The sequence below is a fragment of the Oncorhynchus masou genome, chromosome 6 (assembly GCF_036934945.1).
Source record: "Oncorhynchus masou masou isolate Uvic2021 chromosome 6, UVic_Omas_1.1, whole genome shotgun sequence".
Classification (NCBI taxonomy): domain Eukaryota; kingdom Metazoa; phylum Chordata; class Actinopteri; order Salmoniformes; family Salmonidae; genus Oncorhynchus; species Oncorhynchus masou.
This window is the reverse complement of record NC_088217.1, coordinates 46892813-46910151: the sequence shown is the minus strand read 5'-3', so window position 1 is coordinate 46910151 and position 17339 is coordinate 46892813. Positions and strand designations below refer to the sequence as shown.

The 17339-nt window shown below is 43.7% G+C and overlaps 1 protein-coding gene across 1 annotated transcript in view; it reads left to right on the top strand.

Annotated features, from left to right (window-relative positions):
* Window positions 1-17339, top strand: part of LOC135542154 (inositol 1,4,5-trisphosphate receptor type 1-like) — a 150056-nt gene that overhangs the window by 84126 nt on the left and 48591 nt on the right. Inside the window, exons 43-46 of the mRNA XM_064968864.1 lie at window positions 1023-1210; window positions 15461-15650; window positions 15950-16224; window positions 16989-17189. Coding sequence (XP_064824936.1) covers window positions 1023-1210; window positions 15461-15650; window positions 15950-16224; window positions 16989-17189 — 854 coding nt within the window. The remainder of the gene's footprint in view (window positions 1-1022; window positions 1211-15460; window positions 15651-15949; window positions 16225-16988; window positions 17190-17339) is intronic.

Sequence of the window (17339 nt, the reverse complement as noted above, 5' to 3'; positions counted from 1 at the left end):
GTTCTGATCTCCAGAAGTTTTTGGTCATAGGAAACGATGGTGGAGTCATCATGAACAAAAAAAAGTTAAGATCAGTGTAAAAAAAAACACAAAATAGGTCAGGAGCCCGTAAAACGGCTGCTATTCATTACAGCTCCATTTTAATTATGCCTGCCTGCCCCTGTTCTCCATTAAGCCTTTGGACCCGGGGTCTGTCCCTCAGCATACGAGCCCTCTCCTCTGGCTGAGCCAGGCCGTGCTGTTGCCAGGCGACCAGAGAGATGGGCTCTAGATTAGAAAGTCCTGTGGAGTGTGGACACACCTGCTCCCACAGCCAGAGAATGGCCCTCTGGGTAACATTATCACACGTCGACTTCCTCGTGTGGCTGGAGAAGTCATCATGACTGGATGAGGCTAGCTAGTCTTAGCCAGGAAATACAGCTATTTTCAAGGGACTGAATGATGATCACTATAGTTGTGGCATCCCATCTTTGGTTTAGTTGTCCATCAAAATTAATTTCATTACATTATATAATAAGCAAATGATGCAGTGAATCAATGAAGAGGAAAGAGACAGATGGATCTATTCATTCTGCCCATTTGACAATCCTCTTGATGTAATTCAATTCCAAAGTATTTGGTCTGTAATGTCTTTTTCTTTATGTGTGGGACCCCAGTAAGACTAGCTGTCGCCATTGGCGTCAGCTAATTGGGATCCAAATAAATCCAAAATCTATTGAGTGGTGGAATAGTAGTTTTACTCTCATTTAGAGTGGCAAAGTTCTCCTGTATACTGTATGTCCTTCCTCATTGTTCAGGCTCTTGATGGCTCTCTCCCTGTACCTTTCTCCCTGTCCCGCTCTCCCTGTCTCGCTCTCACTGCCCTTCTCTCACTGTACCTTTCTCCCTGTCCCTCTCTCCCTGTCCCACTCCTCCCGTCCCTCTTTCCCTGTCCCTCTCTCCCTGTCCCTCTCTTTCTTCCTGTCTCTTTGTCCCTCTCTGCTTATCCCTCTCTTTCTGCCTCTCTCTCTGTCCCTCCCCAGTGGTGAGTTCAGGGGCGGCCGCGGCCCAAGGGGAGCTGACCCTGCATGAGGTCCAGTGCCGCCTGGATAAAGAGGGAGCATCCGACCTGGTAATTGACCTCATCATGAACGCCACCAGCGATCGTATCTTCCAGGAGAGCATCCTATTAGCCATCGCCCTGCTGGAGGGCGGTAACACGGTCATCCAGGTGAGAATGAACCCGTGCCAGGTGCATAATGTAATATGAATAGAACATGCTAGAGAGGCGGTAGAGGGAAAGAGACTGGGCCCAGAGGAGGAGAGCAGGAAGTGGAGGCAGAGCTTGAACTAATGATCTGTCTGGTGGGAGAAGTCCAGGCTCCAATGTGTCACCACAGAGTTTCAGAACAACCCGAGACTTCCGGGAACGCTTGCGAAACAGACCATACAGACCAGGTTGGGGTCTGGAGTTTGAGAAGTCAATGAGAACAGTGAACGATTCTTCTTTAGTTGTTCATTTTCTCTAAACCTAAAGGTACAATCTAGATTCGAGCCAATGTTTTAAGTAGTTGATCATGTTATTATTCCAACCTAGTGAAAGTTTTCATTTTCATAAAAAATAACTTTATATCGAAGGAGGAGCTCAGCTTGCCAACTTCGCATTGGCATCACCTACAAGTGTGATCGGGATTTGTATTGGAGAAGTAGTTGTAGCCTATCTTCATGATGTACTGTCTTTGGTGTCACCACCTCCTCTCCTCTCAGCCAGTCAGCCAGGGGTTGCTATAGCAACACAGTCCTTCACTTCTCTAACCTCACAGCAAGATTGAGAGAGGAACAGGGGATGGTGGGGGGAGGGTGTGCTGCTGATTGTAGGCCAATTACATTTCCCTGCTTATCGCCCACGTTTGTGTGTGCGTGGGCTTGTATTTGCATAGTAGTTCTACCTGATGAACCCTGGCTTGGCTTCACACAGCTCAGGCAGTGTACTCAAAGGCACTCACATGACTCTCAGGTTACATAACCACACCATGTCCCTGGCTTATTAATACAGAGAGCCTCAAATCATTCAGACTTGGCTTTTAACTGGGTAGCACTGTACTGTCAAAACAAGGGAAGAGGAGCAGCCATGGGAGCCCCAATGTTCCAGACAGAGCAAACACCTGTAGAATAGCCATTCCCTAGGTAGTATTCCACCATCCCACTGGCTAGACTCACACAGATCCGCATACAAAAATGCAAATCCAGGCAGGTGTTTTCATGTAGATCTATGGAGTGATAACGCCATTCAGCTACTTGGCTTTTTTTTTTTTTAATTGAACCTTAACTAGGCAAGTCGGTTAAGTACAAACACTTATTTACAATGACAGCCTACCAAAAGGCTTCCTGCGGCGATGGGGGGTAGGGATTAAAAATACAAATAAATGAAATAAAAATATAGGACAAAACACACATCACAACAAGAGAGACAACACAACACCACATAAAGAAAGACCTACGATGACAACATAGCATGGCAGCAACACATGACAACTCAGCATGGCAGCAACACAACATGACAACAACATGGTAGCAACACAAAACAGGGTACAAGCATTGTTGGGCACAGACAACAGCACAAAGGGCAAGAAGGTAAAGACAACAATACATCACGCAAAGCAGCCACAACCGTCAGTAAGAGTGTCCATGATTGAGTCTTTGAATGAAGAGATTGAAATAAAACTGTCCAGATTGAGTGTTTGTTGCAGCTCGTTCCAGTCGCTAGTTGCAGCAAACTGAAAATACAAGCGACCCAGGGATACGTGGGCTTTGGGGACCTTTAACAGACTGTGACTGGCTGAAAGGGTGTTGTATGTGGAGGATGAGGGCTGCAGTAGATATCTCAGATAGGGAACAGTGAGGCCTAAGACGGCTTTCTATTGTGCTAAGATCAGCCAGCAGTGTGTGCCATGGGCGTGTCTTCCTTTTGGCTTTGTGGCAATGCTTTCTTTTGAAGTTTGGGTTAGTGTTTGCAAAGTCATCTGTGTCGTGTGTGTTTGGTGGTTGCCAACCCCATGCGAGAGTGTTAATTCTGAAGAGTTTCTCACTGCAGTGTGGGCGAGTGTGAGAGTTGAGCAGGGGAATTACTGCAATTACTCAGTGTGATACTTCTGTCGTAAGGGAATCAATCGCTGATCCTCCTGCCTGCCTTTTTTTTTTTTTTAGGTAAAGCGTATTTGTTTATAGAACAATTTTGTCACAATGATCTCATTTCCTCCCACTCTTAAACACCATTTTGCTTTCCTGCACTCCCACTGGGGTCTTGGAAAAGCCCTCCCTTCAGGGAAGCATTGCAGATAGCTGCCAGGGAAAGTGATTCTTCCTGCTTTGTAGCCAAGGAGCCTGCTCAACTTCAAACAGGGCTTCTTGTTTCATAATGCCAGTTTGTTTTTTTCCTTCTTGTTTTGCAGGGGACAAGTGAGCTTTGTTGCGGGGTCACATATGGTGCTGAGTCAATCTAAAACATATCAGCAGACGCATCACATTTCTTCCTGTTGCATAATGCTGGGCCCGCTGCCCCTCTTCGAGGACAGAAGGGCTCTTGTTGTCCAAATGAAAAGCAGGACAAAAACATGCCACAGATTTATCCATGCAGTTTGTTTGTTTGTTTTTGTGATAATCTGGGGCCGTCGCCAGGCCAACGGGATTTGCTTTGGGAAAGAGGGAGGGAGGGAAGGGAGGAGGGAGGGGTCGTATGAAGTGCCAAAGTGAAGGCAGCGTTGGGAGCAGAGCTGCAGCACTGAGCTGTGTGTCCCAGCCATGCTGGGGGAAAGGGTCCAGGTCCTCTGCATCCCTCTCCTCTGTGTGCTCCCACCACTGGGGACATTAACTTCATGCGACGAGCAATCCCGTATCCGGGATCCTATTTATAGCCTCAAGCTCATTAGCATTACGCAACGTTAACTATTCATGAAAATCGCAAATGAAATGAAATAAATATATTTGCTCTCAAGCTTAGACTTTTGTTAACAACACTGTCATCTCAGATTTTCAAAATATGCTATTTAACTATAGCAAAACAAGCATTTGTGTAAGTGTATTGATAGCTAGCGTAGCATTTAGCGTAGCATTTAGCGGGCAACATTTTCACAAAAAACAGAAAAGCATTCAAATAAAATCATTTACCTTTGAAGAACTTCAGATGTTTTCAATGAGGAGACTCTGTTAGATAGCAAATGTTCAGTTTTTCCTGAAAGATTCTTTGTGTAGGAGAAATCGCTCCGTTTTGTACATCACGTTTTGCTACCAAAAAAAAAACGAAAATTCAGTCACCACAACGCCAAAACTTTTTCCAAATTAACTCCATAATATCGACTGAAACATGGCAAACGTTGTTAGGAATCAAATCCTCAAGGTGTTTTTCACATATCTCTTCATTGATATATATCGTTCGTGGAAGTCTGCTTTCTCCTCTCAATCACATGGAAAAATACTTGCAGCTGAAGTTTGCGCACCAATTTCGACGTAGGACACCGGGCGGACACCTGATAAATGTGGTCTCTTATGGTCAATCTTCCAATGATATGCCTACAAATACGTCACAATGCTGCAGACGCCTTGGGGAAACGGCAGATATTGTAGGCTCGTTCAGGGCGCATTCACAGCCATATAAGGAGACATTGGAATACAGCGCTTCAAAAATGTTGCACATTTCCTGTTTGAAGTTTCATCTTGGTTTCGCCTGAAGCATCAGTTCTGTGGCACTCACAGATAATATCTTTGCAGTTTTGGAAACGTCAGAGTGTTTTCTTTCCAAAGCTGTCAATTATATGCATAGTCGAGCATCTTTTCGTGACAAAATATCTTGTTTAAAACGGGAAAGTTTTTTTATCCACAAATGAAATACTGACCCTAGAGTTCCAATAGGTTAACTCTCTTAACATGCCCACTGATTATGTTCTCACCATACTAATGAAAGACTTTCCTATGAAGGCTCCTGCTTACTCTGATTTCTGACGAGATGGCTGTCACTGACACGGCTTGTGTAATTGGGATTCCAGGCCCAGCTGTAATTATGGCTTTCATTGTTTGTAATCCATTTGACTCCCCTTTTAGAAATGTTGTGGGTAGTCAGTCACACCATTTTGTGAACATGAAGCGTATATGTGAGATTATGTTTTAACTCCTTGATGCCTTTCTCTGGCTTTCTCCTGGGATATCAAATCAAACATGGAAGAAGCTTCCTGCTCCCCAACATTACTCACGCAAAGCCACCTTCAGTACGCACACCTGCCTTTCCCCACCACACGCATCAGCGCTCATTGGACACACGTGGACTCAATTACTTGTGTCATTTCCTTCACTATATCTGTCTGTTTTCAAGCTCTGTTCCCTGCTTCGGGATTGTTTGTCATATGTCCTTGTTTACACGTGTGCTGACGCTGTTCCTGTCGTTTTCTATGTCTGTTCCTGAATAAATGTTTGACTCCCCGTACCTGCTTCTCATCTCCGGCGTCAGGTCCTTGCAGTATGGACATGCCCATCATTTATGGCTACTCCAGTCCAGAGACATAGTCCCGTGTAAGGCTCTGCTCCAGAACTGACCCAGGTCTCTCTTGAAAAATAGATTTGTATCTCAAAGAGACTAACCTGGTTAAATTAAGGTAAACATTTGTTTTTGTTTTTGTTGAAATCCAAATAAGTCATACAGTAGTGATAAGTGCCAATTAGATTGCAAAGCTGCTTGCTCTGTCTGGAAGGCTTTCTGGCCCATACTGATGCCCACACTATTGGCTTCTACACTGGCAGTAGGCAGAACAGCCTGCAGGCTATAGTGAGATCATTGTAATGTATCATGGGATAAACTGCATTCCTCCTCTGTAAAACCTGAAATTAGGTCATTGTTCAGTATTTGACTCTTTAATTTAACTTGAATTGTTTGTTCTTTGCATGATGGAACATTGCCTTGAACAAGCTTCCTGGTTCACTATCAGTTATTATCAGTGCTCAAACGCCAAACCAAACTTTATGTTCTATTTCCGTCTTTGTCTTGTGAGAGGGATATAAAAAACATAACTTATTAGAAAACCCATCCCTTCAAGCCCGGAACTTCTAGAAAAATGTATTAATAGAAATGTCAGAGAGAGACAGGAGGCTGGAAACTGACATCTCATTTTGAGTCATTCTGTCAGAGCCACATACTGTAACTGCTTTGCTTACAGGCTAAGGAGGCTGTAACTGCTCAGTCAGCCTGTAACTGCTCTGCTTACAGGCTGACTGAGGGGTGAAGGATAATTTTATTTACTACACATGGGCATGCTACCAGATGGTTTAACTAATTGCCTAATGGATGTGTGATCTCATTTCTGGACTGTATTCTGAGGATATGTTTGGTTGCCTGTAATTAAAATAACAATTACACAGTATAATGATTGAACTCTGCTTTCTGACTGACCTATCATTTCACAGGGCTGTCTGGTCACTGCGCACCTGTCTACTAAGCCTATCTCTGACAGAGCACGCACCACTGTTAAATATTTACTTATGTTGACAGCTTTGATGAAAGCTTTGCACACTCTTGGCATTCTCTCAACCAGCTTCATGAGGTAGTCACCTGGAATGCATTTCAATTAACAGGTGTGCCTTGTTAAAAGTTTATTTCCTTAATGATTTTGAGCCAATCAGTTGTGTTGTGACAAGGTAGGGGTGGTATACAGGTATACTATTTGATTAAAGACCAGATGACCTGAACTCCACAATCACCTGACCTCAACCCAATTGAGATGGTTTGGGATGAGTTGGACCGCAGAGTCAAGGAAAAGCAAGTTTTCATCAAGGATCTCTCTGTACCTTCCTCCATTCATCTTTGCCTCGTTCCTGACTAGTCTTCCAGTACCTGCCGCTGAAAAACATCCCGCCAGCATGAGCCTGCCACCACCATGCTTCCTCTTAGGTATGGTGCCAGGTTTTCTCCTGATATGACGCTTGGCAATGAGGCGAAAGAGTTCAATCTTGGTTTCATCAGACCAGAGAATCTTGTTTCTCATGGTCTGAGAGTCCTTTAGGTGCCTTTTGGCAAACTCCAAGCGGGCTGTCATGTGCCTTTTACTGAAGAGTGGCTTCCGTCTGGCCACTCTACCATAAAGGCCTGATTGGTGGAGTGCTGCGGAGATGGTTGTCCTTCTGTAAAGTTCTCCCACCTCCACAGAGGAACTCTGTTAGGCAAGGACATCAGCACAAGAACTGTTCGTTGGCAGCTTCTTGAAATCGGTTTCCATGGCCGAGCAGCAGCACACAAGTCTAAGATCAGCATGTGCAATGCCAAGTGTCGGCTGGAGTGGTGTAAAGCTCGCCATCATTGGACTCTGGAGAAGTGGAAACGCGTTCTCTGGAGTGATGAATAACTCTTAACCATCTGGCAGTCCGACGGACGAATCTGTGTTTGGCGGATGCCAGACCTGCCCCAATACATAGGGCCAACTGTAAAGTTTGGTGGAGGAATAATGTTATTGGGCTGTTTTTCATGGTTATGGCTAGACCTCTTAGTTCCAGTGAAGGGAAATGTTAACCCTACAGCATACAATGACATTATAGATTATTCTGTGCGTTCAACTTTGTGGCAACAGTTTGGGGAAGGCCTTTTCCTGTTTCAGCATGACAATGCCCCCATACACAAAGCGAGGTCCATACAGAAATGGTTTGCCGAGATCGGTGTGGAATTACTTGTCTGGCCCTCAAAGAGCCCTGACCGCAACCCCATCAAACAAACACCTTTGGGATGAATTGGAATGCCAACTGCGAGCCAACATCAGTGCCCGACCTCACTAATGCTCTTGTGTCTGAAAGGAACAAGTCCCCGCCACAATCTTCCAACATCTAGTGGAAAGCCTTCCCAAAAGAGTGGAGGCTGTTATAGCAGTAAAGGGGGGACCAACTCCATAATACTGCCCATAGTTTGGAATGAGATGTTCGACAAGCAGGTGTCCACGTACTTTTGGTTATGTAGTGTATGTAATGTATGTAGTGTATGTAATGTATGTATGTAATGTATGTAATGTATGTATGTATGTATGTATGTATGTATGTATGTATGTATGTATGTATGTATGTATGTATGTATGTATGTGCAGTACCAGTCAAAGGTTTAGACACACCTACACATTCAAGGGTTATTCTTGTTTTACTATTTTCTACATTTTAGAATAGAACAAAACTATGAAATAACATATATGGAATCATGTAGTAATCAATTTTTTTTGTTTACAAATATATTTAATGTTTTAGATTCTTCAAAGTAGCCACCCTTTGCCTTGATGACAGCTTTGCACATTCTTGGCATTCTCTCAACTTGCTTCTTGAGGAATGCTTTTCCATCAGTCTTGAAGGAGTTCCCACATATGCTGAGCACTTGTTGGCTGCTTTTCCTTCACTCTGCGGTCCAACTCATCCCAAACCATCTCAAATGGGTTGAGGTCGGGTATTTGTGGAGGCCAGATCATGTGATGCAGCACTCCATCACTATCCTTGGTGAAATAGCCCTTACACAGCCTGGAAGAGCATTTTGGGTCATTGTCTTGTTGAAAAACAAATGATAGTCCCACTAAGCAAAACCAGATGCGATGGTGTATCGCTGCAGAATGCTGTGTTAGCCATGCTGGTTAAGTTTGCCTTGAATTCTAAATAAATCACAGACAGTATCACCAGCAAAGCACCATCACACCCACACATGTGGAGATAATCTATTCACCTACTCTGCGTCTCATAAAGACACGGCGGTTGAAACCAAAAATCTCACATTTGGACTCATTAGACCAAAGAACAGATTTCCACTGGTCTAATGTCCATTGCTTGTGTTTCTTGTCCCAAGCAAGTCTCATATTATTGGTGTCCTTTAGTAGTGGTTTCTTTGCAGCAATTCGCCATGAAGGCCTGATTTACACAGCCTCCTCTTAACAGTTGATGTTGTGATGTGTCTGTTACTTGAACTCTATGAAGCATTTATTTGGGCTGCAATTTCTTGAGGCTGGTGACTCTACGACTGCACTTGAAGAAACTTTCAAAGTTCTTGAGATGTTCTGTATTGACTGAGCTGCATGTCTGTCGTTTCTCTTTGCTTATTTGCCATAATATGGACTTGGTCTTTTACTGAATAGGCAACCTTCTGTATACCCCCCTACCCTGTCACAACACAACTGATTGGCTCAAACGCTTTAAGAAGAAAATACATTCCACAAATTAAGTATTAATAAGGCACACCTGTTAATTGAAATGTATTTCAGGTGACTACCTCATGAAGCTGGTTGAGAGAATGCCAAGAGTGTGCAAAGCTGTCATCAAGTGAAAGGGTGGCTACTTTGAAGAATCTCAAAAACAAAATATATTTCCACACTTGTTTTGGTGTAATTTCATAGTTGATGTGTTATTTCATAGTTGTCATGTATTCACTATTATTCTACAATGTAGAAAATAGTAAAAATAAACCTTTGCCTGTACTGCATTCAGAAAATATTCATACCCCTTGACTTTTTCCACATCTTGTGATGATATAGACCTATTCTAAAATGGATGAAATAGTTTTTTCCTCCGCATAAATCAACACACAGTACACCATAATGACAAAGTTAAAACAGGTTTAATTTTTAATTAAGAACCTTACTTCGTACTTTGATGAAGCACCTTTGGCAGTGATTACAGCCTCGAGTCTTCTTGGGTATGACGCTACAAGCTTGGCACATTTGTATTTGGGAAGTTTCTCCCATTCTTCTCTGCAGATCCTCTCAAGCTCTGTCATGTTGGATGGGGAGCATCACTACACTGCTATTGTCAGGTCTGTCCAAAGATGTTTGATTGGGTTCAAGTCTGGGCTCTGGCTGGGCCACTTTTAAATTTTTTTATTTTGCCTTTATTTAACCAGGTAGGCAAGTTGAGAACAAGTTCCCATTTACAATTGCGACCTGGCCAAGATAAAACACTTAAGGGCATTCCGAGACTTGTGCCGAAGCCACTCCAGCGTTGCCTTAGCTGTGTGCTTAGGGTTGTTGTCCTGTTGGAAGGTGAACCTTCTAAGGTCCTGAGCACTGTGGAGCAGGTTTTCATCACGGACCTCTCTGTACTTTGCTCCGACCATCTTTCCCTCGATCCTGGCTAGTCTCCCAGTCCCTGCCGCTGAAAAATATCCCCACAACAATATCCTGCCATCACCATGCTCCACCAATCAGGCCTTTATGGTAGAGTAGCATCATAAAAAATTATGTCATCATGGGGTGTGTAGATTGATGAGGGGGGGGGCTGTAACATAACAAAATGTGGAAAAATGCAAGGCTTCTGAATACTTTCGAAGGCACTGTATATGTATGTGTATATTCCTATGCGGTGGGATTCTTTTTAAGTTGACGATCTTTGTGTTTCTGTCTTTTCATTTGCCAGAGTGGTGCAGTTGTCCTCGTAGTCTGATGTTGCTTGGTGTGTTCTACTTGTGGCGTGGAGTTCCCAGTTTTTTTGTTTTTATGGTGCATATTTTTTTAGGTTTGTTTTCATTGTGTCTTTGTATGTTTTATTTTGCCCTCCTTGCGTCCTCTTCCCCTCTGCCAGGTGTCCTAGGATTTATTTTGGTGGACGCCTGAGAGAAGGTTTTAAAGACATTCTACTCAAATGCATGAAAATGTCATTATGTTAAGATCATACAAATATACACGGAGTGTACAAAACATTATGAACACCTTCCTAATATTGAGTTGCACCCTCTTTTGCTCTCAGAACAGACTAAATTTGTTCGGGACTCTACAAGGTGTCAAAAGCATTCCATAGGGATGCTGGTCCATGTTGACTCTAATTCTTCCCACAGTTGTGCCAAGTTGGTTGGATATCTTTTGGTTGGTGGACTATTTTTTTATTATCACGGGAATCTGTTGAGTGTGAAAAACCCAGCAACATTGCAGTTCTTGACACACTCAAACTGGTGCGCCTGGCATCTACTACCATTCACAGTTCAAAGGTATATTGTCTGGCACATTCACACTCTGAATGGCACAAATTGTCTCAAATCTTAAAAGTCCTTCTTTAACCTGTCTCCTCCCTTTCATCTACACTGATTTGAAGTGGATTTAACAAGTGACATCAATAAGGGATCATACCTTTCACCTGGATTCACCTGGTTAATCTTTGTCATGGAAAGAGCAATGTTTTGTACACTCAGTGTCACACACTCAGTGTGACACGTTGTGTCTTGTCACTCTGATCTTAAAGGTATAGTGCAAATTTTGGCAACTTTTCTACTTAACTAAAGTCCGATGAACTCATCAATACCATTTGCATGTCTCTGTGTGCAGTTAGAAGGAAGTTGAAGGTAGCTTCGTGAGCCATTGCTAACTAGCGTAATTATACAGGAACAGCTATTATGCTTGCTGTTCCCATAGACTTCCAGTAACACTAGTTAGCAACTTCCTTTAACTGCATTCAGAAACAAAATTGTTTATAAAAATATGTGTTTTACATAAATCATATTTTTTGGGAGTGGCACCAACTATTTAACAGCGGCTGCCCGTCATTGCTAAATGGAATATAGGGGAAACTCTGTGTGTGTCTTATGTAACAGATGAAGAGGCCCACTATGGCAGCATCTCCACCTGGCCATCTCCCTGTGTGAACCCTGGCCTGCCCTGTCATGGAGGGGAACAGGTGTCAATGCTGTTACTCATGCCGCAGCACGGTGATGTCCACTGACGCCTGCAGTGCAACTTCATTTATTGCCACTGGCTCGGACTCACTCTCTTTTCAGCAACCTCCTTGAAAGCCAATAAACCCAGTTTCTGCTGCCCTTCATTTTTTATTTATTGTTTACCTTGAGCTAAAACACTCTTCAGCAATCAGGCTATTTTCTCCACCTCAAAACTTTAGCTAACAAATATTATTCGGATATCCCTTCCTGAGACTTTTCACAGTGTACTCACACACTGTTCTCTTATTAGTAATCAATGATCTCGCTTATTACTACCATACAGTGTTCCAAGCACTCCTTATCTCCCTCCTACAGTTCCACCATGCTGATGGCAGTGGCTGGCAGGGTTTGTGATTGGATACTGGTTGGTTGGTTGGTTGATTTGTTGATTTGTTTGTTTTTCTATCCTCATATATGACCGGGTCTCTGTAGAACTCAGAGTGAAGTGAAGTGCCACAGCATTCTCCCTCCCAGCACGCTCCTCTCCCAGAGCGGATCACCGTGGTTACCAGCTGGGTGGGTACGGTACGTTGCCCTGCAATGATTACAGCCTCAGCCATGTTGCTCACTGAAGCTTCAGGAGAGGAGGCAAGGGAGCGAGGGAGCCAGCGATATAAATAGAGCTTACATAACTGCCCCTTGTTGATGCCAAGAGCCGGGACAGCAGTGAAGAGGAGGAAAATAAAAAAGAGAACGATAGGAATGCATAATGACCTTGTTTTATGTGGCGAGAGACCTGGGGGCGGGGCTCAGCCTACTGTACGTGACGGTGAGCGCCAGGGTCGACAGGGGCCTCGGGGGGCTTTTGATGCGGAGGGCTTAGTGCACCCAGTGGGCCTTGCAGGCAGGATCTAAGCTGCTGCAGAGGACAAGCTGGTGGTTTCCTGGAAGAATGAATCACCAGGTTGATGGTGCATGCCCAGGGATAAATAAGCTTACCACCACAGCCATGCTGGTTATTAGACTCTAGAGGGCTATAGTACAGATGCAACAGGTGCGTGCGTGTGGCTCTGCTGCACACTGCTTCAGATGGTAAAGGGAAAGGTTATTGTTCTACTCTTTCCCCATTCCCTGCTGCAGGAAAGGTCACAGCCCTCATGCCATGGGTATGTTTTGTACACATTAAATGTATCCTTGTTTGAAATCTGTCATGCATATGGTTAAAGGCGGGGCCGCAGTCCTGTGGTTGTGTGAGGGAGGGGATTAAATGTCACTTGGCAATGTCCAAGTGCTATTGAGTATCACCTGCAAATGGCACCTTAATGCCTAGGCCAGGGTTCCTGGCTGGCGGGTGGTTTTATGTGGCCCACAAAGTTTTCAGAGCCCCAAAAAGATATATATATATATATATATATATATATGTCTGTGTATATGTATATACATATGTATATGTATATGTATGTATGTATATATGTGTGTTGACATAAAAGACACCAGGAAATCACATCCACGTGATTTTAATTTAAGAAGTTTCTTCCCAAGTATTCCCACACATGGTAGAGAGACACGACATGGTTGTATACAAATGTAAGCAAGGTTTTAAATAATTGTTTTAGTCAAACAATATATTTGTTTGGGCTTCTTGCGGTTCATTTGCGGTCTACAATTGATTTGTAATTATGTTCTGGTCCCCTGACCATCCACTCAAGAAGAAACTAAATAATAATAATCTAGACCAGTGGTTCTCAGCTGGTTTTGCTCGGGGACCCGAAATTGACAATTGAATGATGACCCAATATTATGGACTGTTGATGATTTCATTGTATTATGTTGTGTTGCAGACCATGCCATAATGTTATTTTCCCAAGATATGTTTAGAAACCTGTTCAAGATAGTAGTGTTGCAGAGAATTGGAAACTGATAGGCAATACTAGTCAGCAAACTGACAAATTCCTACATATGTGCAGATAGAGCCACAGAGCAACAGCCAAGTTGCCCTGATAGGGTTTTTCCTTAGCCAGCTCTATTCCTTCTGCTGCTGCTGCTGTTGTTGTTTTCTTGGAAATTGTCATAAGGCAGTCAGGTGTTGACATAATTATTGTCATCCAAGCGATTTGAGATGAAATTACTTGTTTATGGTCACAGTCATGAGGGTTTTCCCATTTGATCTGGGTAATGTTGTTATAAAGTTGCTTTCTGGCAGTTGTCCCCTCTGTATGGTAATGGGTGGAGGTTTGCCTGCTTACATAACCACTGCTGATTTCTGATCACTATCAATGAATGACCGTGGTTTTGTCAACAAGATTGACTTAACCACATGTGTTCCTTTTTACAGTTTTGTTGTTTATTGGAAAGTTATTTTAAAGGGGTAGAAACTACTTCAGGTAACTTCATCTGAACTTTGTGCTTACTCTCGGGTCATGTTTACTGGTGGAATTCTATGAGTACTGTTTAATGCATGCACTGTTTTACTATAACATTTTCTGGTTTTCCTTCAACTTCTGTACACTGTATGTTCCATTATATCAGACAGAGGGACTTCAATGAGTTGAGTCTCAACCTGGAAAGAATGCTGGTTATGTAAGAGGTTTTCAAACTGCCCCAGAATTCATGCGATAACTCCTGCCCGCCTCTGGTCTCCCCTCCCTCCCTCTTCCCTCTCAGACCAAGCACACACTTCGTGCCACTCGGGTGCTCAAAAAGTAGGGCAGGATTTTCCATCGAAATCAAATCAAATGTATTTATATAGCCCTTCGTATATCAGCTGATATCTCAAAGTGCTGTACAGAAACCCAGCCTAAAACCCCAAACAGCAAGCAATGTAGGTGTAGAAGCACGGTGGCTCTGAAAAACTCCATCTCTTCTTTACCTTCATTTCCCCCCTTGTTATCTGATGTAATAGTGTTTGGGCTGAGGTTTGTTTGCAGTGGCTCCCTCCCTTCAACCACTCAGCTGATTGCAACCCTTATGTAAGGAGGGAAAATGGGACTGGATAATAACAGCTAGAAAAAGCAAAGTGCCATGCATGGAAGAAAAAGTTGTCAAATTAGTGTGCAAAAAATACATTTGTTTTTATAGGTTTTGCAGTGTTAGACTGTAAACATAAAGTCCTATACTTTCACTTGAAGAGTTTTATTCTGGTGAAAAGTACTTGATGCTGAATTTGGTTAAAGCCACCTTTGTTTGAGTTGACAAACTTCCTGTGATTGCTGTGTACCTGGCTGTGTTTGCTGTATGACTTTGTGTACAGTGCAGCCTGCTCTGCACAGTGCCGGTAGAGTTGTGCACTTTGGGCAGAGAGCAGATGGTGTGAAAACAGGTGAGCACATGGAGGCACTCCAGGTTATTTCCTTGGCAGAGGGCTGAGGGTTATTTAACAGAGCTTCAGTGAGAGAGAGCCTCTGGGTGCATAGCAGACAGACGTGGTCGAACTGCCAACAAATGGAACAACAAATATACCTGACCTTTGAGCTGTCTACCTTGTATTGCTTTATTTTTTTATTTTACCTTTATTTAACAAGGCAAGTCAGTTAAGAACAAATTCTTATTTTCAATGACGGCCTAGGAACAGTGGGTTAACTGCCTGTTCAGGGGCAGAACGACAGATTTGTACCTTTTCAGCTCGGGGGTTTGAACTTGCAACCTTCCGGTTACTAGCCCAACGCTCTAACCACTAGGCTACCCTGCCACCCCTTACAATGGGAAACATGTAGATTATCTGACAATATTATCATAATACCTCACTATGAATCCCTCTCACTACCACTTCCCATAAAAACACAGAGTGAACTCAAACAGAACCTCTTACATTCGCATTTACTTGTTCTTCTTGTCCGTCTTCAGAAATCCTTCTTCATGCGCCTGACGGGGGAAAACAAGTCGGAGATGTTCTTCAAGGTGTTCTATGAGAGGATGAAGCTGGCCCAGCAGGAGATCAAGGCCACTGTGACCGTCAACACCAGCGACCTGGGCAGCAAAAAGAAAGAAGAGGAGCCCCCGGACAAGGACACGCCCACCGCTAAAGGAAAGAAAGGTCAGGGTAGCAGGCCTGGTGTGAACAACATCCTGTTCCTGTCTACTGAGACAGTCAATCCAGTGAATTTACTGCACTCAGAACACAGCACAAATTATACATCAGTCATTCACAAACACATACAGCTGTTTCACACTGCAGTGCAAATTGGGACCCAATGATGAAGCTCACGTTCTGTGACAGCTACATCTCTGCTCCTGTGTGCAATGTGCAGTGAGACTCTCCCATGTCTTACTCTGTTGTACTCTGGTGCCCTTCGGTGTGTATGTCTCTGAATTCTCCTGTTCCTCTCTCTACAGGGATGGAGGTGGCAGTGGTGTCTACGGTGGTGGTTGCTGTGGTGACAGAGGAGGTCAAGGAGCAACTGGTGGAGGCCTCCACGGTCACTAAGAAGGCGTTCACAAGGTACCGGCGTGAGGCCGAGGCCGAGGAGCATCTGGCTGCCGCTGAGGGTCAGGGCCCTGCCAGCACTCCAGACGACCAGGAAGGGGAGATGAGTGTCATTATCACCATCATGCAGCCCATCCTGCGACTCATGCAGCTGCTGTGTGAGAACCACAACAGGGAGCTGCAGGTTGGTCAGCCACACCACCAGGGGGCACTAATCTGGTTTACATTACACAATTTAGCTATTAAAGGGGGGCTGCGATGATTGCTCAGGCCCCATGGCACACTTACCATTTCAGTGCTGGTAAATTTCAATCACCAGATCTTTATACAGAAATGAAACCATATGGTGAAAATAGACATCCGTTGGAACAACATGATGCAACTGTTTCCATATCTGGTAGCGCTTGGTCTGGTTTCGCTATGAGGACGATTGTGTTTGGAAATGGGGACGTCCAATACCTCAGACTGACAGTGAACTTCCCCCACTTAACATCCTCTGTGCAGTAAGGTCAAGGCTCCACATGATTGACGGATAGCTGGATGCTGAATCACCGTAGCTCGTCATCAGTTGTGTAGTTATATGGCCTGGCTGGATTGATCCTGAGCCAAACACACAGTGGGCTAAAATTATCAGGATTTAATGTCACTGACATGTTTAGACTCACAAGTTAAAGATGTGTCTCATCATTAGATAAACCAGCCATTGAATTAAACTCTTAGGCAGAAAGCAACCGTAACAGGTAGCTTTTTTAACACAGCACATGAAACATTGATAATTGGTCATTTCTGTTGATATTATACTCAAAGCCAGTACTTTTGAGTTTCAGTGGAATAAACCCATTTGTTCATAGAGGGATCTGAGCTTATTGTTCATATTGCCAATGTTTAGAATGAACATGTGAATTAGTGTGTTTCTAATTTTGAGTCGTGTGTAACTTTCCTCTCCAGAACTTCCTACGGTGTCAGAACAACAAGAACAACTATAATCTGGTGTGTGAAACTCTGCAGTTCCTGGACTGTATCTGTGGCAGCACCACGGGAGGCCTGGGGCTACTGGGACTCTACATCAATGAGAAGAACGTAGGCCTTATCAACCAGACAGTAGAGAGCCTCACAGAGTACTGCCAGGGACCCTGCCATGAGAACCAGGTGGGCATACACACACATACACACACACACACACACACCGGTTTTACCGAGATCAAAGCTTTGTTTTATATGTGCACATGCAGTATCATGAAACATTGTTGTCAAATGACCCAGTGTTTGCATATAACTGATGGTTCTATTTCAGTAATT